The sequence below is a fragment of the Lineus longissimus genome, chromosome 19, assembly GCF_910592395.1.
Source record: "Lineus longissimus chromosome 19, tnLinLong1.2, whole genome shotgun sequence".
Classification (NCBI taxonomy): domain Eukaryota; kingdom Metazoa; phylum Nemertea; class Pilidiophora; order Heteronemertea; family Lineidae; genus Lineus; species Lineus longissimus.
Genome location: NC_088326.1, coordinates 71,789 through 98,045, shown reverse-complemented (window position 1 = coordinate 98,045; position 26,257 = coordinate 71,789). Strand labels below are relative to the sequence as shown.

Genomic DNA, 26,257 nt, shown 5'->3' with positions numbered 1-26,257 from the left:
TCTTACTTTGAATACATTTTCACAAATCATGACGTCTTTTAAACGAGAGAGAGGAGTCTGGAGATGCATGACGTCACTTTCTTTTAAATGAGAGAGAGAGGAGTCTGGAGATGCATGACGTCACTTTCTTTTAAATGAGAGAGAGGAGTCTGGAGATGCAATAGCTTTTTTCTATCTGAATACTAATGTTCCCATCGCCATTCCATGCTGAGAGAAGGAGCGGCTAACAATCACAAACTTTTCAAATAGTCATTAAACTCTGACAAAGGTCGCTTTGCAGTCTCTTTACAAAACGTCACATCATTCCCGACAAGTTTATGCAGCGAGACGTAATTTTCCTTGGTCGGATCATACTGTGCCCTTCCGATCTTGTCGAGAAATCCGTGGCGTTGCTTGATGATATTCACTCGCGTGCGGAATATCTGCGGCCACTCTGCCATCTGTTTGTGTGGGATGTTCATCGTGTGGTAAAGATAATCAAACATCGCCATCAAGCGATATTTATCTGGAATTAACGGAAAAGCACGATAGATTACATAAAACCAGCAATGTTTTGGTCTGTATGGAAGATGTTAACATGCGGACTTCTCGGCCGAGTTTGAGAGATCGACTTGGGATACATTCTGGGTGTCTGAAGATTGGAGCAACCTGTGCCAAGAAGCACCAATGTTGCACAACTGCTGTCACCATATACCAAGGCACATCCAGGGACAGATTTGTCCACCACTGTCTTGAGCACAGATTGTTTTTGTGTGTCCGAAACAAATGTACTTAATTGTTTTACCTGTTAGCAGGACTTTTGGGTTCGCAATGAACATGCCTTTAGCCTCAGCCTCCGAGAAACCAAGGAATTCCCTCAATGTGTACTTGCACCACTGAAATAATTTGGACCGTTTAAGTTACTAGGGTGTAATGCTGGGTGTTAGGACCCCAGAACACGAGAGGACATGTGATGTGTGAGGTGGGCATCACACTGTTGAAGTAAGCCTCAATCATTCGATGAGAACATTTATGTTATCAAGTGAACTTGCTGCTGCTAATGCACTCCCCTTTTGCTTCAGGCAATTGATCATTGAACTTCTTAAACCATTGACTTCATTCAATGCAACTGACATGTCTGCTCATGAACTGTCCCAATAGATGAGCCACAGGTTCACGAAGTGAGTGTATGTGTACCATATTTAGCACACAAGAAATGTCTTCAGAGAACTTTGCCCCAGGCCTTTCTCATTCTCTCTGAATATTTAGGACGTACCTTTGCAGTTGAGATTGGAAACGTTATCAGTTTTGGAAGCCTTGTTGTAACGGTGCGAACCTCAGGTCCTGAAAACAATTGAAAGATATAAGTTGTTGACTGTCCAGCAGGAAGCACAGCCATGCTATTTAAAGCACATTTAAGCTAAAACAGTTAAAAGCTATGACCAGTTCAACTTAATCCCCACAACTGCAAATAACACACCTAAGTTACTTTGTAGCACCCTAAACTGTGATCAGAAAAATATCCTTTGATGTGGAGCTTTTGATTTGGCCAGGTAGCACACCATGATCTATCACAAGTAATGGGGCCAGCTGTGGTTCAAGTCGTAGTGTCACAGCTTTGTCTTACCTGTAAGACTAAATTCTTTCTGATAGAAGCCAAGTTTCCCATCTGCTTGTTTCACGTCCATAGTCAGAAACTTCGGAGCCTTGTACACGATCCTACCAATCGATTCAGGATCAAATCGCTTTGACTCGAGATAGGCAACATTATCCTTCATACTGTCCAAACTTGCACCTAAAACTGTTGGGTTTTTTGTGATCACTTTTCCAAGTCCTCTGTTAGGGACACCAATACTGTGAAGCCATAACAGACGAGGCTTAACGTCCGTTTCAAAATCTACCTGTAGAATAAGATCAGCACCTTCACGTTCTTTCATGTTTTCAATTGCGTGCAAATCGACGCCGATTTTGATTAGTTTCTGTAAAGTTTCTGATTCGTTCACATAAGCAGCAAGATTCCCTGCCTGTTTCAAAACAGGACGGATGTTTGTAAGGTCTAAATCAATGTCTTCTCCAAAGTCTCTTGCCGGGGAATTCTCTGGTTTTATAACCTCCATGCCTTGTGCAGTAGTCAGGGCTGCATCCCCACCTGACTCGCCGAGAGACGCCATAGTTTCGGATTCAATGTGGCTCCCCCTATTTTCAGTATCGGCAACTATTCTATCATCTCCCTTGGATACGAGTTGAGATGTCGTCTCAGATTTGTCAGCAAATCTTCTATTTTTGACAAATCTCCTGAAATATTCCTCATTCTTTACGCCTTCTGTAGCCTCATCTATTGGTTCACTGCTTGAGGCATATCGACTGGATTGGACTGGTATCTGGCGACTGGATTGGACTGGCACCAGGCACAACTGTTTGACTCCAGCGGTTTGCCTGCATATTGTCACAGCAGTTCTCACAAGGGTTGCTGTTCGTATCATCTTCACTCCAGTGTCCCACCTGAAAGAACAATGAGACTGTGATAATAGAGCAATACTCCTAATGACGTTCAATCGGCACCACGGCACAGGCACAATCGGCAGTTTTCTTCAGACTTCTGTCGACCACCTGCGAGAGCTGAGCTACTAGTTGGGCCAAGGATGAGGGGCGGGCCAATAGTTTACGTTTACCAACAGGCATCAAACCATCGCTTTGACTGGCTCTTGGGCCAGGATCCTCCACACCACACTTGTATTCACTCACTATGCATCACACATGTGCACACATGCTGTACATGGCATAGGCTAAAACGTTGAAGGTAAAATTACCATAAAATATGAAGTTTCTATGACTGAAACAATCTTGAGACTGTGGTAAACATGTAACTAAATGTAAGCTTCTCGTTACACTTGCTATTTCTTTATCTACGACAGAGATATTTATGAAAATAAAGGTGAATTTCATTCGGTCACGTGGTTTATGGAAGCTGCCATTTTGTTTTTACACCAACATTGTGTTAGACTCTCCACTCATTGCAGAGACTGGTACTTGACGGCAATTCACTCGTCATGAACTCGATTTGGGGGCGTAAGCGTCCGGTGTCCGGACATGTGTTTCCTGTAGGGTGGGTAACCTTGATCCCAGTGAATAATCTGGAATACCAGAGCGCTCGGTATGACAGTACATCCATTGTATGTACTGAAAGAAAATTTATGGCTCGTCTCCAAAGCGAGGCTTCCTCGACCCTCCGCTGCGTGGCGGATAGGGTCGAGGTTACCTGAACAAAGATTGTGTCATTCCACAAGGGCTGATGCCTTGGGCCAATGGCGAATTTATAATTCCCAAACTGAACTGACGCTTAGAATAATTCTCGGAGTTTGATTGGCTGATCATGGTCACGTGGTGTCATTTTCCTCACAAATCATTCAGGCACCCAGGTTCTTCAATCAAGGACAAGGTGGCCACAATGTACAAGCTATGGGCTTATTGATTCATTGATAACTCCTTAGGCAGTGGATTAGGCATCCTTGCCCTGTCCCCTGGTCTTCATCCGTTATGGGGAGGGATTATTTTGATCCATTCCAGTGTATCTCAACTGATTTTAATAAGTTATCGATATGATTCGATGGCCACAGTCAGACTTGTAGGGCCCAAGGCCTACAGTATTTCCTTCATTGTTCAGAGGCTCTGCTATGGACAGTGGATGATCCCGCCCTCTTACGACTGGACTCTGACTGCCTCGGGGTCTCGTGAGAGGGGAGGCGGGTTGTGGGCAGAAAAAATTTGCAAAACTTCCATCCAGATACTTTTAGATTTGGTCCATTTCAAAATCACAGAAAAACATATCAAGGCAGACATTTAGAAAGACAAGCATTTTATTCACATGACTGAGATTCTATTCTTGCCAAACTTGATAAAATGAGGGATGGTTACCGAAAAAAAAATTCAAGGATATTGACAACTTCTCTGTTCAGAACAGCCAGTTAATTGCTTTTTAAAAAAAATCAAAAAGTCTAATACTGTGATTAAATATTGTGTATAAGTACATAGATGCCTGTATGATTGGCAGTGTAAGACAACATTACTGACATTAGTGACAGTGATGACATCAATGTGACTGAAGTCCTAGCCTTTGCTGCAGTACCTACTGTAAACAGTATGGAAGAGTGCCAAGTGTATGGACATCCACATAGTGGGTATGGAAATCCATCCACTTCCAGACTGAAAAATATAGGCATTACAAATCACATCAAAAGATCAATACATGAATAGCCAATTAACAACATTTTTAGTTAGATGGCGTACTATATCAAACCATGAAAACATCCTGTGATTCTAGTCCTGTCTAATCACAACAACCTACTCATTGGTTTTCTACACTAGTCTGACAAAAACCTGGTTTGATCTTCAGGCCCATAAAGCATTGTAATATGTATACATAATGACAGTGAGAGATCATGACTAGGAAGAACAATAAAACTAGGTTTGATCTTCAGGCCCATAAAGCATTGTAATATTGTATACATAATGATATGTAGAGATCATGACTAGGAAGAATAATAAAAGTAACTTGAACAGAACAGAAATAGTACTGGTATGTTACAAACTAGGGTACCTGAATAGATAACAGAACCAAGAAGCAATCCTGCAAAGAGAGACTGATTGTCAATGAAGGGTTTTGAATGATTTATGTGAACAGATCACAAATTTAAATAGCGATATCCATAAACTATGAATACAAAAACAACCAAACAGTATAAAAATGATTACACATGCAATAAGAGTAACTTGTAAGTAGTCTTCTGGTAAACAAAGTACATGTAATGTCAGACTGAGTTCGTAAAAGTCTCTTGGAAAAGGCCCATAATCCAACCATATTATGAATGGTGTTTAACCATGGTAACCCAATTCTAAATATGGGCTAAACAACACATCATAGGTAAGGCTTGAACTGATTTGATGACGAGAATAATCAGTAGTACAAGTGAACCTCAATTGTTCCCTGCTTTAAGTCAAGAATATGGTTCAATCATCACAGAAACAAATAGAAATACATGATGTACAAATGAAGAGAAAGGCAGCTTCTCCACAATATTCAAGTAGCAATGGTTACCATGGCTACTGTCATATCCCCTTGCTCTTCCAGGTCATACCATCTCCGTCACTCTTCAACCAAGGACAAGGCATTAGGAAGTTCAATATACCAAATGATCCAAAGACAGTCCTTAAATTGTCAAAAGGTCCCAGGGAATACTTTGTGATATTGTTCTGAAACTCGTAACTTGTTCGGCCAGAAACTGTGAAGATCACTTGCTGCGATAAGAAGAATGTGGCAGCCAAAGCACTGAATATCACGCAGTACAGAAACATTGCTAAGAGGAAGACCCCAAACGATATTCTTCCAACCCACCAGTCGTACACTGCAACAGGGACGACTATCCTATAGAAGTTTCCACTGAAAGGATCAATGTAGTAAGTTTCTAGGTAGTTCCGCAGGAGATATAGACTGTACCAACCTGCAAGTGTAGCATAGAACAGCATGACAGTAAAATAACGTTGGTTGTGGAATCCGACACACGAATACACAAAGAAACAATGATGGTCACGTTTCAGGATGCAAGTGTTACAGATGGGACAATGATGCGCCCTTGGAGGTGTCTTGATCAAGCAATGTTTACATTGTTTCCACTCGTTCTGTGGTGTTTGCATTGGGATGAAGCCATTCTTTCCAGAGCCCGGGTAACGGTCCAGCTTGGATTTTACAGCGATCATGTAAAAGTTTATCATGATTTGTAAATAGAGAAAAATGGACAAAAACATCCTGACTGGAATCTCATCGGTGTTGTTCTTGTGCAGTTCAGGTATTGTTATGAACGTTGCTACAAGCAGGGCAGTTGTATCGAACGTGAGAAAGTAAGAAACTCCGAATCTATTAATTTTTCTCATGCCAGCTTTTTGGGCATCTTGAAGTTCAATCCCAGAAATTCCACTTATACGAAATTGTTCATGCTGCTCCCGAATTTGTCGCATTTTTGCCATTAAACCCGACATTTTGAAGTTTGACTTTAATTCGACATGTACAGTGTCTGAGTTATGAAATCGACCAGCGGATTTCCGAGTAAACAGCGAGTTTAGAATGTTACACAGGCCAAAACATGTCAAAATGCCGGAAGTAAACAGACAATTATGCGCATGCTCTCTTCGATTTCCGGTTTGGTCGTGTGAAAAACGGGATCCGACAATCTACACAAAAAAACAGGAAATACTCCAATTAAAGAGAAAGGTAAAGTATCTAGATTGTTTTCAAGTCGTACTTCGTACCTTACTGCAGTATTTAGTGACATTCATTTTGTTTGGCTACGGCTTATTTTTGTACAAATCGGATTTTTGGCTGCCTTCCAGATGCCGCCATTTTCGCGTCGTCCTCCGTTTAGAATCGCCATTTTAGCATAGTGGAAAAAGGTGACTCCAGCTGAAACGGGTCTTGCCTGTCATAAAACAGGTTTAACTAGCATTGCTTGATAATGTTTAACCACATTTTGTAAATAAGGAATATGACTTTGAATTAATTGGATTTGTTATATGGTTTGGTGTAATCATCTTTTGTCACCTTTGACTCGGTAAAGTTTGCTGTCTCCATTTGTTATATAAATCCGGCCTGAGTTTGACCCTTGCTTCAATCAATCAATGGCATGCTGATTGCTGTGCATGGCCCATGCCTGCCCATGGAATCAAGTCTGAACATCATCATCTTCGACTTGTTAATTATGGCCTCGGCCAAGATGTGATCAAGTCTGATGCGAGTCGCCACATTATGATATCTCTCGTGACTGGTTTCAAATTGTCATTTCAGGAAACAGCTGTGGGACCTTCCTTCGTAGGGATTGTGTCATGGCAACTGATGTGGAAACAGCTTCACGGGATGTGGACATGATCACGTGTAAGTAGACCATCACCTCAATCTAAACTCCTCTATTTCAAGTCGTCATGATAATTAAAAGAGGTCAAATTCTTTTATCGTTTCTTCATAATGTCACTTAGTTTTATCGACATTACAACAGTGGTTACAATGGAACCATCTTGGTCTTATATTGAACTTTTAAGATAAAACAAGAACTGTTGTAGGTAAATTTTCACATCCCACAAAAATGGACTTCTGACGAATACTTGTGTGGCAGGAAAAGGACTTCACTTGACTTCTAAAATCAATAGTTCCCAGCTATCAAGAGAATCAATAGTTCCCAGCTATCAAGAGAATCGTTTGCAGCTATCATGAGTCTTCAAGCTCTGTGTCGTCTGTTTTCCAGGTGATGTTTGCGGCGGTGACCATGAAACAGAAGAGTGTCCAGAGATCAAAGTCGAACAACTTGATACCAGCATCCAGAAGACAATCTCTCGGTATGTAATTGTCAAATTGTGCAGAAAATCTCTGAATTTAAAACTCATTGCCATTTTTCATTATCTTTGTGACCGTGTCTGACTTGATAAAAGTGAACAACATTTAGTTTAGAGTTTTTTGGAATTGTTGTGACTCAATCGTACCGACTGTTCACCCGATACACTGATTATCCCAAGATGACATTCTTGGTCTAATATTTTTATGCTGGTCTAAGTTGGAGTTTGTTTCCTGGGTCACTTATGAGTTTGAAAAATGAACTTAATGTTTCAATTTTTTTTTACTTTCAGGGCTCGCTTGTCTCTGCCTAGTAACCTTGACATTGTTGAGCAGCTCAATGGGTGTATCAGGGTCATCAGTAAGGCAGTGATCGCAGCCAAGACGAGGTTTGGCCCGCTAGAAGCCAAGAGGACTACACAGGAACTTGATATCCCCAATGGGTTCATGCTGCGGGTGAGTGTTAAGAGTGACAGCATACAATAAATTGATTAAGACGAGTGAAGACCAAGCTGTTGACAATATCTAACTGTCAGAACTGTGTAGCCCAATCCTGACTGAAACACTATTGTTGCTAGACAAAGTATCCGGTTCTAGATTGATTTGAAGTTTGTTCTTGTTCCAGGTGTTTGGTCGTGGAAATGCATGCACAGTCAGTCTCGACACATCCAATGAAGATGAATGCAACTGGTTATGTTTGGTACAGACGGCCAGGTCCCAGGTGGAGCAGAACTGCATGGTGTTCCAGATTGGCGCTGATCTCTTCTACAATACAACGCGTGAAATCCAAATTGGTGAGGAGCTCCGCGTTTGGTACGCACCACATTATGCGAAGAAGATAGGGATGAGCACGCTCCCTGATCGGACTGTCAGAGGTATGTGGAGAAAATACGTTTTTCTGGTGAGAATAAGTATTATTGTGAGGCCAGTCTATGAAATCGGACCGTATACTTTACTTTAAACGGCCTTCTTTCAACCTTACTGACGATACACGTTAGTTAGTGGAAATGATAAATCCCTATTCAATTTCAGCTCTTGTGTCGTTGAACATTGCCAACTATGAGGAAAATCCGCCTGACATTCAGATGATGGAGGACCAGGAGGAAGTGCGAGTGATGTTTCTACCAGAGGAGCAGGTGACCCCCTTGAGGGGCAACATGCAGCAGATTCTACAAACGCCAGAGAAAACCATTGTGGCTACGTTTGTCTCCACACCTGGGAGTGTGGGTAAGTGTTGTTTGAATGTATGGACAGTTTTGAATCTCTGCAGCGTGGAATAATAGAATGTTGAACATGCCTTGGCTCCATCTCAAGCCCATGTGGACTGACTTGAGCCATGATTGTAGATGACCTTTTATCTTTTGTTACTGATCAATATGTCTCGTCAAACATTTCACAAACAATCTCGACTAATCAGTATTTCATTTCAGCTTCACATGCAGCTGGTAGTCCGTTCGGAACACCAGACCACCAGATCATCTCCACTGCGTCACCTGAACCTGGGACACCCATACAAGATGTTTACGAGGCTCCAAAGACAGCTGATGTATCGCCTACACCAGGGACCTCTCTCCTTGTTAACCCGGATCAAGGCCAAATGGTCGTCTTCAGCGAAAGCATCTACGATGGCAACATGTTTAAATGCCGGCGCTGCGACGCTTGGTTTGCTACAAGTCAAGATTTAGCAAAACATGTGCAGGCCCACTTGAAATCGTACAAATGTAAACTGTGTAAGCAACGCTTCTTCAAAAAGATGGCCTTGAATCGCCATTTTAAACTGTTTCATCGTCTGAACAAGGACACCGAGATTGGCCAGAAGATGCTGAGTTCGCCGCTTGACCAGTTGTCGCAAGAATCAGATGAGGAGCCGGAGCCAAGTAGCACTCATCATGTGGTCTTGGATGGTTCAAAGACGACCTATATCGAATTAGTCAAGTCGTCCCCAAAGAAACGACAAAGGAAGGGGAGCAATGATTCTAATTATACAGCGGATGCTAGGCAGATGTCTGACCGTCGACATAAATATCATACACGCGGCAAACAGACAAATTTCAAAGCTTTGGCAGGCTTTAATACGTACAAGGATCGGAAGGAGCGTAGCTTGTCTGAGATGATAGTGGAGGATGATGTGTCTGAGAAGGGTGATGTGGAGGTTCTGGTACATGGAGATGAATCAGGGGTGCTGACGCAGGCTGAGGCAGATGTCATACAGACACTACTGAATGCTACGGAGATTGATAGCAATAATACAGAGAAGATGGAAACGGCAGCAGCAGTTGCGGGTGTAAGCTTTGATACCCCGTCTGGGGATGATGAGGCCCTTGAGGGTGATGAAGTTCCACCAACTGGTGCAGAGGACGAAGGAGGCGAGAATGGTTTCGGATCGGGGCACTCCTCCAAGATGGAAGTTGTGATGGAATCCACAGTACGCCCCAGTTCTGGCGTTGGTTTCATCATGGATGACGACATAGAAAAAACAGAACGTTTATTAACAAAGGGAAAACTTGAAGACCTTATGTTCAAAGAGAAGTTTGAGGATGGGCGATACGCGTTGTACGAAACTCAATCTGGTGTGCAAGCATTCAAGTGTGGTTTCTGTGAGATCTGCTGTACCAAGTTGGAATCCATCAAGGCGCACATGGAAAAACATGCTGAGAAGAAATTCTGTGAGGATTGTCGGAGGTTCTTTGACACACAGGAGCAACTGGAAAAACATTTGTGTCGCTCGAGAATAAAAAATCTTATGCCAAATCCCGATGGTTTTTTTTCTTGTCCAGACTGTGGGAAGCTGTTCAAATCGCGTGAGAATCTTGAACCGCATTATATTGGCCATTCCCAGAACTTCAACTGTCAGAAATGTTTTCGTGTTTTCATGCGAAAGGAGACTTTGGAAAAGCACACTTGTCTTGCTGAGAAAGACGCACCGTCTGCTCTGCATCATTGCGACATATGTGGCGCCACCTTTAGGAACATGAAGTATTTATTCCGTCACATGACTGGCCACACGCGGGATTTGGTGTGCAAGAAATGTGAGAAATCGTTCTCTCGGAAACAAAGTTTGTTACAGCATTTGAATAAGTGTTACCCAGAACAGTTGATAGAAATGAATGTCGAGATTCACGCCTGTTCCAAATGTTCAAAGGTTTTCAGTGATGACGCAAAGCTCAAGAACCACATGGTGTGGCATGAAGGGAAATACAGATGTGAGGGCTGTGGCAAACAGTTCTCCACGCAGATGACCTTGACAGGTCACGTATGCGCCGGAAAGTCGCCAAGCAACAGCGAAGCAGAAGTGCAAGATGAAGACAACAACCAAGTGGTGAAGTTTGAATGTCGTGTCTGCCAGAAAGTTTTCACAAAGGAAGAACATCTGGACCGCCATATGATCACCCATTCGGACAAATTCAAATGTAAAATGTGCAAGAAATCATTCGGGCGGAAACTAGATTTGGAGATGCACGAGATTGTTTGCCAAGCTCGCATTTCGATCCAAGAGAAAGGGTTTGTGAAGTGCACCGTTTGCGATAGTGAGTTCTTCAACGTGAATGAGTTTTTCAAGCACTCTTTGGAGCATTCGACACCATATAAGTGTGGGAGCTGCCAGCGCCCCTATAGGTCAATGCACGCTCTAGAAGAGCATACAAAAGTTTGTACGGGTGAGTGGTCCGACACCACATGCCCAACATGTGGGAAAGTCTTCCGCGATGTCCGATATCTAGACCGTCATAAACTCCTTCACACGAGACCGAAATATGAATGTGAACACTGCCACAAGATGTTCCATCGAAAAGATTACTATGGGTACCATATGTGTAAACGGCCAGATGGCACGGTTGTCCGCGTCAAACATTCACACGCAGCGCAGAATAAGTTCCCCGAGGAGGATCCACAGCCTCACCTGTGTCCAACTTGTGGGAAATCATACGTCAGCGTCGGTAACCTCAACAAACACATGAAACGTCACGGAGAGAAACAGTTCCAGTGCCCGACTTGTGCAAGACGATTTCACCTCAAAGCCACCTTGAAGACACACATGCAGTTTGTCCATACAAAGATAAAAGGTGCTCAGTGTCCTCACTGTGGCAAAATGTTGAAGAGTAAGAATACGGTATTGGCACATATCAAGTATTTCCATCATGATAACGTGATGATTTATACGTGCGAGACTTGTGGTAAGACTTTCCGTCAGAAAGGAAACTTGCTAAAGCATCAGTTGGTGCACACGGAGGGGAGGACACTTCAGTGTCCGTATTGTGATCGGATGTTCAAGTATCCGGAACAGCTCGGGAAGCATAAGTTGGAGCACGAGCATGGCCGGAGATATGCGTGTCAAGACTGTGAGAAAACCTTTGTGAAGGAGTATGATTTGAGACATCACATCGAGGTGTTTCATAGTGGCATTATGTACACCTGTGAGTTCTGTAACACGGATTGTCGCCATACACATACTATGAGGCGTCATATACGCCGGCGCCACCCAGAGAAAGTTCACGTCATGGACCAGCCGGACTATGTCAAGTCGTTGCAGCGTACGGTTATGAATCCAGACGGTACGATCCGGACCAATATTCATCATACAAAGGCATCAAGTACGGTTCAACCGGTTCATCAGGTCACTGCAGAAGAAGTGACTGATGTGATTGAGAACATCACTCAGACAGAAGAAGCAGTTCACTCGCTCCAGCAGATTCAGACAATTAACATCGGCGGCACGGAGATCCAAGTCATCGAGGAAGATCCAAATAACCAGGATGTCGCCGCCATCATTGATAACGTCATGTCGCATGAGGCTGCGGAAGTGTTACAGAGTCTGGCGTCGAATACGCAAGATCCTGGTGTGAGTGTCGCAGCGTTTACAGACATTCCTAATTTCGCCGTGGATGGAGCAGCAACTCATGTGATTCACCATGATGTGGAGACACAGGAGTACATCCTCGTTCCCCTCATTCAAGCTGAGAACAGTATAAATAACGTGACGGTGAAATCTGAATGAAGAGATGCTAAATGATGCACACTAAAGGGGAGTTTCAGTTTGGCTATGGGGTTTGATGCTGAAGTGGGGATATTGGTTGTCTCGCCAAATACCAGATGGAGTTACCTGTTAGTCAAAACCAAGGCATCACAAATGCTATTTGTGTCATAACAGTCAGAGAGTAGAGACACATGATACTGCCAGTTGGTGATTTCATATAAGTTAACTTTTCCCACCTATTTCCTGCCTACATTCACCCTTAAGTTGTCAATTTCACACAATGTCAATAGCATCCACGGTTCACGGTGGTTGTGTTGTCAATAGCATCCACGGTTCACGGTGGTTGCGTTGTCAAAAGCATCCACGGTTCACGGTGGTTGTGTTGTCAATAGCATCCACGGTTCACGGTGGTTGCGTTGTCAATAGCATCCACGGTTCACGGTGGTTGCGTTGTCAATAGCATCCACGGTTCACGGTGGTTGTGTTGTCAATAGCATCCACGGTTCACGGTGGTTGCGTTGTCAATAGCATCCACGGTTCACGGTGGTTGTGTTGTCAATAGCATCCACGGTTCACGGTGGTTGCGTTGTCAATAGCATCCACGGTTCACGGTGGTTGTGTTGTCAATAGCATCCACGGTTCACGGTGGTTGTGTTGTCAATAGCATCCACGGTTCACGGTGGTTGCGTTGTCAATAGCATCCACGGTTCACGGTGGTTGCGTTGTCAATAGCATCCACGGTTCACGGTGGTTGTGTTGTCAATAGCATCCACGGTTCACGGTGGTTGCGTTGTCAATAGCATCCATGGTTCACGGTGGTTGTGTTGTCAATAGCATCCACGGTTCACGGTGGTTGTGTTGGGTGCAGTGACTACTATTTCAAGAATATTTGTTTATATGATTCTTCTGTTGAAACACTATGGGAGGTTGTGGTGTTGTTTATGTTATTGTTGTTGTTTATGATATTGAATGTGTTCAAGGCGAGTTTGCCTTTGTTTGTTTGTTCAGGTTTACTTCAACAGGTTGTGTGACATGTTTTCAAAAATTTAGGGTCTCAGCTATTCACCCCCATTTTCCTGTATAATGGGCTCTTCTTGTTAATGCATTGGAAGAATCCATTATGGACAGAGGGAGTTCAAAAGCTATCAGTAAATAGTTTGAAATGTTTGTCATATCATCTGCAAGAGTTGATATAATTACTTCATGAGAATATGCAAAGTTTGTTCAGAAAATGTTGGAAATTTTACATGTTTTTAATAAGAGGGGTGCTGTCTTACGTATTTGGGGTTGGGGGCTATCCAGAATAAATTGGAAATTTGCGCCAGATATGAGTTTGCCACGCGCAAAGCATTAGTCCCGCCCCTGGCAAGTTTTATAGTATAGGTTGAATGATATTGTACAGTGTACAGCATAGGTTCATGGTTCGGAGTTTGATGAAAATTACAATGTATTTGAATAAATATTGATTGTATCAAAAGGTTTGTCTGTTGTCTATGAAGTATACAGTGTGTGGTTCGCATATGTGTGTATTCTTTTCAGAGTTGTCACTACCAGCCACTACTGTGTCGGGGTGGCCAGTCATATCGCACAATCACCACATCGTCCCCGGGTCATATCGTCCCCGGGTCATATCGTCCCCGGGTCATATCGTCCCCGGGTCATATCGTCCCTGTGCTACAATCACCATTCGTCCCCGGTCATAACGTCCCCGTGCTACAATCACCGTATCGTCCCGGGTCATAACGTCCCCGTTGTATATGAGCGTAGTTCGTCCCCGCCGTATTACGTTGTAAGGAATCAGCGCCTCTAGTGTCAAGATTGAAGAAAATTTAGTAGCCTGGTACCACTGGCCACCGTCAGACGACGCTGTTGTGTTTGACCTATTTTGACTTTTGTATTGACGGTCGTCAAAATAGGTCAAACACAACAGCGTCGTCTGACGGTGGCCAGTGGTACCAGGCTAGAACATTTAGCAGTCGCCAAACATGTTCTGCACAATTACGCTGTTCAATTCTCGCGAGATTTGTTAAAGGGACACGACAACAATGGCAGAAAATAGTGCAGGTCTTCGAAAAAGGGACGATAAAAGTCAAAATTACGCCGAAAATGCTTCCGGGTCGGCAAAAAACACTAAACTGCCTGATGGGCATATCTTTGGAGAGTTAAATGCTGGACTTTGGGGCCAATCAACGCAGTCGAAGTCCGATAAAGCACCCCAAAACAAATCAGGAAATATGACTTCCTCTTCCGATGACGATGTTGTTCAGACTGCTACAGAATATGCCCAGGCAGTGCAGGGGTGGATCTGGCAGTATTATTACTGGAGTTCTATGAATAACTTTTACACGAGTAGTTTTCCCTTCTACACCATGGGCTATTCACAAGCGTATGCTGATGTAGCAGTTTCTAACGTGGCAGGAGTGATTCCTGGAAGAGCCGGTCAGAACTTGCCACAACAAAATGGCATCCCACCTCGACAGGGTCAGCGACAGCAACAACAACAACAGCAAGGACCAGGTGTGAATTTGGTTGATTATGCATGTCTTGTCTCTCTCCAGATCAAGGCTCCTGGCACATTGTCGTGAAGTGTTCGAATGGCTCAATTGCAGAATCGCTGACAAATTCAAAAAAAGGTCATCACAAGATCTTAATCGGAAATCATAAGAACATCTAAAACCAACAACTCGAAATTCCGCTATCAAAAAGCCCGCTAACGTTGGCGTAACTTGACCCATCAAAAAGCCTGCTGACGTTGGCGTAACTTGACCCATTGCGTTAAACTCCCCTTTGGAGGACTGCGAATTAAAGAATCGGAACCAGAACTGTTAAAAAATTATTCTCCACATATCCTTGTTGAAAGAGTTTATCCTGTCTTCTTTCAGGATATCAAGATTACAGAATTCCACCAATCTGGAAGCGTGTTGTTGCCGAGTTTATCGACTTCCTTCTCCTCCTGTTGATCAAAGTTGGTGTGACCTGTATCTTGGTTGACTACACGGGAACAATCAGGTACGGTTATGATACTATAAATAGGTTGTGCAGCCAAAGTTCACAGAGATGGCTGCAACATCCACCATTATATTTATACCAATGATGTGGAATGTTCAGAATATTGCGATTATGGTGGTCCAATTTCAATACATGTACACAACTAGTGATTGGAAATTACAATTCTGCTAGTTTTAGATTCTAGCAATAAGCATATTCATGATCCAAACCATGTTCATTAGAATATAAGATAAACAAAACTCAAAGCCAGGTTGAAACACGTTGCAATCGTAAAACTGGCACATTTAATGGCAATAAGCAAGTAATTGAGACATCAGCCACGATCTTGTTCTTTTGCAGTCGAATACCGAATTATAATATGCCCCTTTTTGAAGATTTTGACGCTGTGACTTCATTGGACGAGCTCTATCTGATGCTGGTCTGGGCTTTACTCTTCAGACTTATTGTCTGTGCTTATGAGGTAAATTGATATTTGAATGTAGTGAAGATATGGCCCTCATTTGGAGGTTGTCATGGTCGGTGACAGAGAAGGTCACCTCGAACGTGAAGACCGCCTCTGCTGACAATCCCCTGATGGTTGCTCAGCTCTTTCAAGTTGGATCCGTCATCGAAACACATGATGGTTCTTATGATGGAAATTCTCCATGCCACAGTTTTGGTTTCACTCATTGAGGTGCACCTTGTCAGTTGTTACTAACTATGACAGCTCCATCGCCTTCTCGGTTCTGGTTCCATTTTGGCCAGGTGCGTTCAGTTGCCTTGTCAAAAAGTAAGGTTGTTTGCATTTGAAATTTGGCTGTTCTGTCTCGGATATCTGTAGACTGATTTCTAAGATTCATCTCATGATCATTATCTGTTCTGAAATTGTTCTGATACATTTAGTGGTGTTTTAAAAAAAAGATTTCGGAGTAGAAATGCTATGGTATTGTACCCAACACCAAATGCAGACAGCCTTTACCAGAACCTCGAGCCAATCTTGTAATGTGTCGCTAAACTCTGATGTCATATTGTCCCCTGTTGCAGTGACTTTCAGCCGCTCGACTTGGAACAGTTCATAACCAAAGGCGAGATAGATATTGAAAAAATGCTTGCATTAACAACTGAGATAGTTATAATGGAGGTTATCAATAGGATATTCATCAGTATTTATGAGGTAATTTTAGACCGTTTTAGCTTTGTTTTATACTCATTTTGCTAAACAGATATTTGAACCAACCAGCACCGGAGGCTACCTTGGTACATTTGTGTATTTGTGACACGTGGGCAAACTAATCAGATTCTGAAAATGCAACAGGAGTTCCTGGATCATTTCCATTGCCAGCAAAACTCATGTGAATCATGTGGATATCCTAAGACGAGAGAGAGATGGTGATAATTGTGAAAATAGAGTGGGGTTACCACTCATTGTATAAATGATTGTGATGAGCGCCATTTGAATGCGGTTTGCGGTGAGTTATCTTTTTTATGAAAATATATTGAGTTGTTTGGTTCATCGTATATCTTATCTTTCCAGGCATTGTGTCTCCGTAACGGCATTCGGACAATCGGCGGATCAACACCCGGGAAGCGTGTGATGGGGTTGTGTGTTGTGTCATGCATGGAAGTGATCGACCTGCCCGATAATAAACTCAGAGTTATTCCAGCACAAAATATCGGCTTTTGGAAGTAAGTTTTCAATATGTCAAGACTGGTGCCATGTAGAGCAGTGCTTTTTGATTTCTGTTAATAGAGGGCTGTCTGACCAACAGAATGGCAGAAAAAAGTTCATTTAACCAAAAATGTTTGTTACCGAATGCTTGGACGGTGAAAAATCTTTATCAATTTCTCTCATGATCTTATTTGGTCTCTTTTCAGTGCCCTCGTCCGTTCTGTGATCAAAAACTTCTCCCTGGCGTTCCTCTTCCCGATGTGTTTCACGGCGCTGTTTTTTGCGCACGGACGAGCAGCTTATGACATCATAGCAAACAGTATTGTCGTGGAGAGCAATGATGACTTGTTACTCGGACAACCGAGGCCAAGGTGAAAGGTCAAGGTTGTGGTGTCAAGGTCATTGAAGGGTCAAGTAAGCTTTGTGGGTCAGTTACTATGGAAATTCAAGGACATTGGGATCAAGGTTAACATTCAAAGTCATCGAGATCCAGGTCAAGGGTCATATGGACGATGTATAAATGAGGAGAGTAACTGTTGTGTTCATGGCATGAGTGTAAGAGATGGTGACAGTCGTGTGTCACTTTGACAGTGTAATGCAGAATGAACTCCTTGATAGAAATTGAATTTGAACAGAACTCTCATCAAATGAGGCCATTATGGGTAAGGAACGTTATTTATTTGTGCAGAAAACTGGCAATGTATGTGTTGATATGTTTTGTAATTGACTGTGCGTTGTTATAATAAATAATGTGTTGTTACCAGCGTCTTCGGTTTGATCATTATCGGTTAGACAGAAGAGAAATGACCACCATCTCGTGCCTTGTCACTAGAATATGGCACTTCCACTCGGGTATGAGCCAATCAAAATCTCTGTGAGCTCCAGGCCCATGCTGTTTGAGCCAATTAGAATCCTTGTAAGATCCATGGTCGTGCATGCCGATCTACCGTCATTGTGCGTATATCCATCCTTCAAAGGAGGAGACTTTAGGACTGATATTCACCGCTGATAAGTCGGCCTGTGGTCGTACTTATTGAGGCAATCAGATTTCCTTTAAGCTCCATGGTTCTTCCTTTCTGAGCCAATCGGAGTCCTTGTAAGCTCTATGGATGCACCCCACAGAAGATTGTCACAACCAGCAAAACCAGTACATGTATAAGTTTCCAAACATTTCACTTTGGACATCCCCTACAAATAGTCCCATCTTGCTTTATCCCAAATCGACTCCCATGTCGGACAGGCCAACATGTAGGCAAAATGAGCTTCTCCGGCCCTGCAAATGATCTCCGCAGGATGATCGTCCACACAGGGAGGAGAAATGCCAACCTCAACTGAGCCTGGCACCAGTTGTTTTCAATATGCTCCGCCTCTCGATATTTTGAGTACAGTGGTAAGTGGTTTTAGTTGGTGCCAACGACATACAGGAGTAAAAAAAGCCTGATCTCAAAAAAGTTTTAAAATTGAATTATTTTTTAACGCACGCCCCACAGGTGCATCCAGAGATAAGGCGGAGTATGTTTTGTTGAAGGAATGCACATGTGGGACTATCAATAGTAGGAATAATAAGCTGCATGAAGCGCGTGCAAGGCACAGACAGGGCAGCGGCATTTTCAACTGTTGCCATTTCTTCGGATTTCTTCACAAAAGCATCTTGTAATTTGGATTACTTTGACTTCAGTTTGTCGATAAGGACATGGACTATCAAATGGAGGTTCAAAGATCGCTTTGTGTGTCGGTTTTAACATGAATGTTACTCGGTAAGTTGACTGCGGTTTCCCCAGATGTACGTCGCTCGCTCGCGTATGTGTATCATGATGATGTACGCAGCAAGCATTGATTTCTAAGCCACTGTCCGCTTTCTGCCGATCAGAAATATACATAGGCCTAATGTCGAACAAGGTTTATTCGTTATACGCTGCATTATTTCCTAGTTTTGAGAAGAATGGAGGCGTTCTGGACGAATAAACTACTGCATTGGATGGGGATAATATTGTGACGAATTGTCCAACGTGTTGTGGCATGGTGACGTTCTGATGGACATGATGGAGGCCTCAAGGACAGACCATCCATTCATTCTAAAGGAGAACCGTGTTCGTAGACTGGAAATTTCGTGACCAACTGTTTATCTTATGGAAAGGAGGGACTTTGTGAATTAGGAACTTAAAGAACTTTATGAAGTGATGTTACAGAAACAAGACTCGACCAAAGAAAAAGTGAGTACATTTTATCTGTTTTGGGACATTCCATCAGTTCTCTCACAGTTGAAAGTGCACGTTCGTCTTTATTTCAGATCGTGGAATGTCCCTTGTGTCTTTCTTAAAGTGAGACTATAAAGTATCGGCAAAAGCTAATTAGTAATTTGGTCAGATAAAGTTACACGGAGTTCCCAAAAGGGGTCCCTCCCTCCCTTTTGGCAGTAGAGTAAATCGAAACCATTGCTGGTACGAGGAATGTATTTATCGCTGAGCCAAATACGGCCCTGTCCGTCCCCCTACTTGGCCGCATAAACCTCTACTCGGCATAGCTGGGAGAATAGCCATCCAAAGGCAGAGCTACTGCCTGTAGAATCTATTATGTGATGTTCCCCGTCACACCGCGAACGGGAGGGGGCGGACAGGAGGGGCGGACGGGAGGGGAGAAGGCCTATGTTTCTTCACATCCCAACACACCAGGGGCTGATCGAGAGGGGGCGAACGGTAGGGGCGAACGGTAGGGGCGGACTGGAGGGGCGGATAGGAGGGGCGGACGGGAGGGGAGGGGAAAAGGCCAATGTTTCTTCACATCCCAACACACCAGGGGCTGATCGAGAGGGGGCGAACGGTAGGGGCGAACGGTAGGGGCGGACTGGAGGGGCGGACAGGAGGGGCGGACGGGAGGGGAGGGGAAAAGGCCTATGTTTCTTCACATCCCCACACCAGGGGCTGATCGAGAGGGGGCGAACGACAGGGGGCGAACGGTAGGGGCGGACTGAAGGGGCGGACAGGAGGGGCGGACGGGAGGGGAGGGGGAATAGGCCTATGTTTCTTCATATCCAAGCACACCTGAGGGGCTGATCGGGATCAAGCAGTGAATCAATGTCCGAGAACAATTGGATGTTTTAGCATGTTAAGGTTGCCTAAAAAGAGATGTCCATTGCCTTCAATACCTGTGAGATCAAACTCGTCTGCAGTGCATGTCAGTTATTCCTCGTGTCCTCATCCCCAGTTCGTCTAGGGACAGATGTGTTTCTAGGGAGGCCTGTGGTTTACTAATCCGAAGAAAATATGCTTGCATTTTAATGAAAAGTAAATTTTGCCCATTTCAACGAATTCCGGCCTCCCTTTAGTATACCTTTCTTCATACCAATGTTTAGAAAGTTTGAATGTTTGTAATTGGTGGAATTGTTTACAAAGGGTTGGAAAGGGATAAGTACAAACAGGGTATATTATAATCATCAAAGAGCTTATGACTTTAAGACCACAATTTATAATCAAGAGCTCTATTCTCTGCATGTTTTTGTCTTCCCTCTGGCAATATAATGCATATGATGCTTCGAGCTCTCGTTTTCTCGTGGACAGGTCGCTTGTCTTGCGGTGAAGGGTCGCCGAGTCAGACGATGACAGCCAACCTTTTTGTCGTATGAAATGTGCTTGACGTTGATACCCCATTGGCCTACAGAGTCCGAATCACAACAACATAAAGTGCTGTAAACTAAGGTTGCATCTGTCACATGCCCAACTCACAAGTAGAGGCACATGTTATGTCGTGCAAGGTGTTACTGTCATTGCCAGCCACAACGGCAGCTGGACATTTTGAAGTTGGTGCAACTAGTCTGCGGAACAGAATAAACCCTCAAGGTTGTACATCGACAATCACACTGGCATCACGGATAAAGTTGCAGGAGAAGTTACTGTCATGGCCATCCGCATCTTACTGGCGTGGCCTATTGAGCTTTAATTATCGTATCTTTCTATAGAGAATGATCGAGCAAAGTCCCACCATGTAAAGTTCCACAGTATTCAATATTGACACGCTTGTTTGACTTCAAAGACTTTCTTTGAGTTTGACACGCTTTCCCTTGATGGGCCTCCGAGTCAATGAAATCAAAGCAAGGCTATATCTCATATATGGGTTATCACTTTGACGGGTGTTGATAAGAGAAAGCGAACCGAACGATATCACGACGAGTCTGAAGACCTACACGGACACAACACTCAAGGGTAGGACTGGGGGCTTTGCCCTATTCACTAGAGTAACAATCTGCTGCGGCGTGTTCTTACGGAAGGATTCTTGGAGTTATTACACGATCAGACCAACATCACAACTCCTGTGTGAGCAAGGCTACCTGGGATTATGAATTACACTTGAAGAGACATTCACCTACAGCCACAACAGATACTCTAAATTCTCTAGATCGGTGTGTTCCGAGGGAGAGGAGGGTCAAAAAGCGCCCTGAAGGGGAGGAGAGACATCTGCGGTAGACACCCTCGTATCTACTTTCCGCTGTCTTAGTGAAAATATTAGAGATAGGGAGACGCTACTCCTGAAAGAGACTTCTGGTTCGTCATCTGACTAGGTTCCCACATCCATTGACTTGAACATTTCTTGTTATTCGGGCAAATCCAAAGGCAGAATTGCACCAAAGTGGAAACTGCCGCGACTTTTCAGATTAGACAATATTCGGTCAGCAGAGAAGACATTGGAACAATCACCAGGATGAGTGATTCGAAAGGATACTGGAAAGACGTCCTCACCATTCTGGACGACTATAGCGCAAAGAATTACAAGGTAAGCAGGGACGGATCAAGCAGGTCGAAAAGCCCATGCCAACGAGTAAACACATATTTCTGAGGAAGGTTTGGGTGTTACAGAGGAAACCCTAAAATGGAGGCGTAAGTGCCAGATGGCATCCTCAAAGACATCCTCCCATAGCTGGCATTAAATCGTTTTTAACTGAAATACGCCCTCAGCTGCACTTTGAATGAGTGTAAGGCCCGCTGGTGGAGGATGGCTCAGGGACGGTATCCGCTTGAGATGGTTGCAGGCTGGATGCCGCCGGTCGTCATTCGGAGTTTGCTTCTGGTGTTACTGAGGTACAGGCGCAGGCCGAAAGAAACTTTCGTCGTCTTACTATTTGTACCGTTGCCCTTTAAGAGTTTCTTCAGTGTGAGTATGACTATTATTGGCCTCGATCGTTCGTCTTCTGCCAGGGAGAAGAAGTCAATGGCAAATTATGTTTCTCACTCGGATGGCGGGTGCTTTGCTTGCTCTAGCCTCGGTTAAGGTCGAACAATCCCTTTGAACAATTTCATGAACGTTATGGTCGAGCCCTTTTATATGTATTCTCTTTCGAATGATTTCTGGTCAAGCGCCTCACGTCAATGATATACATACCCTACTTAACCACCAATACACTATGATACCGTACGATGTCGCTTTATGGGCCTAAAGGGAATGGCTTTTTGCTAAATGGTATCTAGACAGCTTTATCAATGTTCGAATAGCTAGTCATGTGTCAGCACAATGATAAAGTCCTTCTTTCAATATCACGACGTTGAGTGCTTCCAGTTCGTCTTCATTGGAACGAGTAATCGTCAATTCGCGGCTCGTTAACTTTCAAACTAAACTTTCTCCTAGTGAGATTCGTTTAACCATTTGAGGCGGGACGAGAACACTTCATAACGAAGGCTTCATCATCATATTATATTAGTGGCACCGAAGTTCTGCAAGTTTACATCTGAGACGTCCGTAAGTCATCGAACTTACCATACCGTGTTCGGGTTCACTGGTGTTGGTCTTTTCCCCGTCACTCGTTTGCTTAGACTCCAGGTCGAATGGCTGGTTCCTCCGTCCATGAACAAGCGGCGCTAGTGGTTAATCATACGCACACGCCTTCAAAGTCGTGTATTTTCAGAGGGAGCCAACAACTCTTGAAACTGTCAAGTCGATCCAACTCCGCCCAGCACTGGTCAAACGACAGAAGACGCTCGTCTTAGATGAGTATATGAGACTCAAGGCCATTGATACCAAAAAGGTATGCAAAGATTGTTTCTAGTAATTGAGCTACGATCTCGATCATCCAGCAGCGGCGAATTCGGGTCGGGGGTCCTTAACCGTTTGTATAAAGGCGTATGAATGATAAGGAAACACAGCCAGAATTGTCATCTTGAAAGACGCCAGGCTATTTCCCCTCCTCATTGTTTCCTTCCGAAGCCATTACGGCAGTAGATCACGTGACCGTTGCTCGTGATAGCTGTATCCACGCCGCTCGGCACCAGCAAATCGTTTGTTAATTTACCTGCTAGTGCAGTTGATATATTCAAGAAACGTCCGATACCCGACCACCTGGGGCAGAGTGGAAAGTTTTCCGTAGCCCCAACCACTTCTCGGTCAAGTTCGGTGATGGCGTATCTCGCATTCAAGATGGCCGCGTAGTACATGTCTCAACGTGTCACCTGTCTATCTTCGATAGTGGTAATCAAGCCACAAATGGTGACTTTTCTTGGAAAATTGGGCATGGTATCTACTTTTGTGGGTTTCAGGTGACGCCGCCACCTTATCTAGAGGGGCAGCGATTACGAAGAGAGAAGACACTGGTCGGTGAGTAGGCCTATCGATAGCTCCTTGAAGCATTAGGTACTGGATTCGAAGTTGAGTTCGAATTTTCGGATAGTATCAGCGATGGTGGATGGCATGCATATGACTTCACCTTCTTAGTTGGAAATCTGGATCATACAGACTTGCAGTCGTTCAAATCTCTTCACCCAGCCATTATTTTGAGAGGGCGAAAACTGAAGCCAAAACTTTGTGGGAAGATTTGTCGTCCCAACCACTTTCGCAATGATTTTGTTAAAATAAGTAAAGTTTATGGGTTTACAGTCCAATACGAGCTACAGTAGCCGAGGTTATCCCGAAACCTTTCAGCTGGGAGATGAGCTGCTCAATCAGCGCTACTCCTTGGGCCTTTCTGACCAGTAGCCATCTAGACGCCTGAGTAGAGAAAGGCAGACAAACAGACCTGCCTTCTGCGGTCACACGCTGACTTTGGAGTTCGAACTAGATGCCTCTTGACCGCCAGAACTGTTTCTGCTGCTGTACATGCTAATTGGTGGATTTCGTTCATGTTCCAGGAGATCCATGGAGGTGTGAAGACCAGGCAGTAAGACAACTCGCCAATGTAAGCCAATCCGCCGCGGCATTTTATGAGATGTCTTTGTTTACATTTATCCAGAATAGCACAGGCCGAGTTTATGGGGCCCAAAATTACGTTTTAAAACATACCAACTTAAGAAGAACTCTGTCAAGTAGTTTTTGCAGCGCGGGCAAAAACATGTGTACCTCGAAGACTTAGTTATCGCAACAAGCTTCTTCATTGTACCTTCTTGTCATCATGCAACAAAATGACTTGATACAACCTGACGAGGCAGGTCGCCAATCATCAGCAGTCCAACTCTATTGTCTTCTCATGACTTCTAGGTGACGAGAAAGTCGCCATGGCCAAGATATTTCCATGGTTTCGGCGATCCCAAGTTACAGAATGCAACAAGCATTTTTGGAGTTCCACTCCGTCCTGCGCAGAAACAGATCAAAAGGTAGTTTGGAATGTGGCAAAAATGATGCTTGGGAGTTAAATTTCCACGTACTGCTGGGCCCGTGTAGCCTGATGTCGTCTCATATTCTGTCGAAAAGATTGCTCGATCATGTTGGTCGTGATAATCATGAGGTTTCTGTAGGTTGCCTCGCAACAGTCTGTAAACACTGCTTTGGATAACTATTTAAGAGAACAGTTGATGCTTTTTTGGTGTGCGAACCCAAACGTATCATTGATTCACTAATATTCAAGATTCGATAGGTTTTCCGAACGCTTCCGTATAAGTTACGGAATTCAAACCTCAATATGTTTTGTATAGGGGCCACGCTAATGTCCCTGTTGTTTTTCAGGCTACGAACAGACGTTGAAAGGGGAACATCTTGGCCGGAGAAGCAGGTATTACCAGATATCGGGAAGAAGTATGGAGAACTAGAAAATACTGCAGAAAGCCCAATGCCAGTGACGCCACTGGAAAGAGGGATCACACTTTTGTATGACGTAGACGAAAAGTGCACGAGGAAAAACGATGACGGTGCAAAAGACGACGTGAACAATGATTTGTCAGAAAAAGAGAGGACTTTCATCACCAGCAGATCAGATTTTTTAGACCTCGAAAATGAAGAGTTTGTTAGAAGTAGCGCCTCCGGATCTCTTGGATTTCCGGTGGAAGAGGTTGAACTCCCGGTTGAAGAAATTGATGAACCTCAAGTGGAGCCAGAGGCAGATAATTTGATAATTTGGACGGTGAAGAAAATTGGTGGTTAGCTGCACGTGTGTTTGTTGTATCATGTTCAGAACGAAGGAGGGCATAAACTGCACTACATTTGGCCATTTCACGCAGGCCTACGTCACATGAAATGATACTTTAATTCGTTTTCTTCAGATTCACATGATCATTTTCTCATTCTGATCATCAAATATGTGATTATAATCCGATTCCTAGAAGTTGCTAGTATCAGTAAATGCTCAAGGACATCGACAGCTTTCCAGAGAAGGGTCATAAAAGCCTTTCAGTCGAGCCTTACAGCCCACAAGACCCCTTGGTGGTGGGCAGTAATAGGTGGATGGTCTTATGTCTGACCTGTTTGATAGGATGTTGACTGAAGATGAGTGTTTTCTTTGTCATGCTACAGAATAAAAAATTGTTAAGTCCAAATATATTTTTCACTTGTTTTCTTTCTGCTCAAAATGAAGAACCATCATCAGTCCCAAAAGATTTTTGTCTTTGTCGTTGCTAGAAAACCTTATATCGAAGAGTGTCTGATTTGAATCGGCCAGTTTATTCAACAAGGAACTTTTTGCAGGGGTCAGCACACACTTAAATATTCATGAATAATATTCTAAAAACTGTGGGATTATGTAAAGCTTTAAACTAGTAATCGCTCCTCTCTGATTAGCTGGGGTTGGTATTTCTCAAATAATCAAAAAGTCCATGACCTAACACACAAACTAACATGTACTTCAGAAGTAAACATTGACACCCCCGCATACTTGGTAACCAACCATCATGGCAACGGCCAAACAATGTTAGGTGTAGTTTCTACTCTCGAAACCAGAGGGAGAAGTCGGGATTTACTTTCTTTAATCTAGTGTAGTAGTAGTTCATGTCACCTTTGAAAATTAGTCTACTTTCTCAGCAAAGAACGTCATGAAGAATATTTAAATGTCAGTTTTTCGGACTTATCCTTTTTATTTGTGGAAGCA

General features: G+C 43.6%; 5 protein-coding genes across 12 annotated transcripts; 3 read left to right on the top strand and 2 right to left on the bottom strand.

The window, feature by feature from the left end:
• Positions 1–7: 7 nt before the first annotated feature.
• Positions 8–6,359, bottom strand: LOC135503132 (transcription termination factor 3, mitochondrial-like). Of its 6 annotated transcripts, none has more exons than XM_064796506.1 (5): positions 6,283–6,359; positions 1,607–2,481; positions 1,256–1,323; positions 785–875; positions 8–505 (listed from the first exon to the last, which is right to left on the bottom strand). In XM_064796506.1, exons 1-5 carry the CDS (start codon positions 6,303–6,305, stop codon positions 231–233), a joined length of 1,332 nt encoding a protein of 443 aa, XP_064652576.1. In that variant the 5' UTR covers positions 6,306–6,359; the 3' UTR covers positions 8–230. The 6 variants fall into 6 exon arrangements, with proteins under 6 accessions (XP_064652576.1, XP_064652577.1, XP_064652578.1 ...); XM_064796507.1 differs by lacking the exon at positions 6,283–6,359 and adding an exon at positions 2,790–3,059; XM_064796508.1 differs by lacking the exon at positions 6,283–6,359 and adding an exon at positions 2,652–2,747.
• Positions 3,834–6,012, bottom strand: LOC135503134 (palmitoyltransferase ZDHHC22-like). Its single transcript, XM_064796511.1, has one exon. The coding sequence runs from the start codon at positions 6,010–6,012 to the stop codon at positions 5,086–5,088; it is 927 nt and encodes a 308-aa protein (XP_064652581.1). The 3' UTR covers positions 3,834–5,085.
• On the top strand, positions 6,159–13,797 carry LOC135503131 (PR domain zinc finger protein 15-like). Its single transcript, XM_064796504.1, has 7 exons — positions 6,159–6,244; positions 6,815–6,901; positions 7,269–7,359; positions 7,648–7,810; positions 7,980–8,229; positions 8,387–8,581; positions 8,785–13,797. Exons 2-7 carry the CDS (start codon positions 6,853–6,855, stop codon positions 12,345–12,347), a joined length of 4,311 nt encoding a protein of 1,436 aa, XP_064652574.1. The 5' UTR covers positions 6,159–6,244; positions 6,815–6,852; the 3' UTR covers positions 12,348–13,797.
• Positions 13,798–14,348: 551 nt separating this feature from the next.
• Positions 14,349–17,743, top strand: LOC135502929 (uncharacterized). Of its 2 annotated transcripts, none has more exons than XM_064796136.1 (5): positions 14,349–14,843; positions 15,209–15,335; positions 16,359–16,488; positions 16,849–17,000; positions 17,190–17,743. In XM_064796136.1, exons 1-5 carry the CDS (start codon positions 14,372–14,374, stop codon positions 17,356–17,358), a joined length of 1,050 nt encoding a protein of 349 aa, XP_064652206.1. In that variant the 5' UTR covers positions 14,349–14,371; the 3' UTR covers positions 17,359–17,743. The 2 variants fall into 2 exon arrangements, with proteins under 2 accessions (XP_064652206.1, XP_064652207.1); XM_064796137.1 differs by lacking the exon at positions 16,359–16,488 and adding an exon at positions 15,675–15,795.
• Positions 17,744–21,100: 3,357 nt separating this feature from the next.
• On the top strand, positions 21,101–25,709 carry LOC135503303 (uncharacterized). 2 transcript variants are annotated; one of them, XM_064796818.1, is made up of 6 exons: positions 21,101–21,750; positions 22,877–22,996; positions 23,505–23,562; positions 24,093–24,139; positions 24,439–24,554; positions 24,904–25,709. In XM_064796818.1, the coding sequence occupies exons 1-6, from the start codon at positions 21,679–21,681 to the stop codon at positions 25,316–25,318; spliced, it is 828 nt and encodes a 275-aa protein (XP_064652888.1). In that variant the 5' UTR covers positions 21,101–21,678; the 3' UTR covers positions 25,319–25,709. The 2 variants fall into 2 exon arrangements, with proteins under 2 accessions (XP_064652888.1, XP_064652887.1); XM_064796817.1 differs by lacking the exon at positions 21,101–21,750 and adding an exon at positions 21,809–22,128.
• Positions 25,710–26,257: the final 548 nt, after the last annotated feature.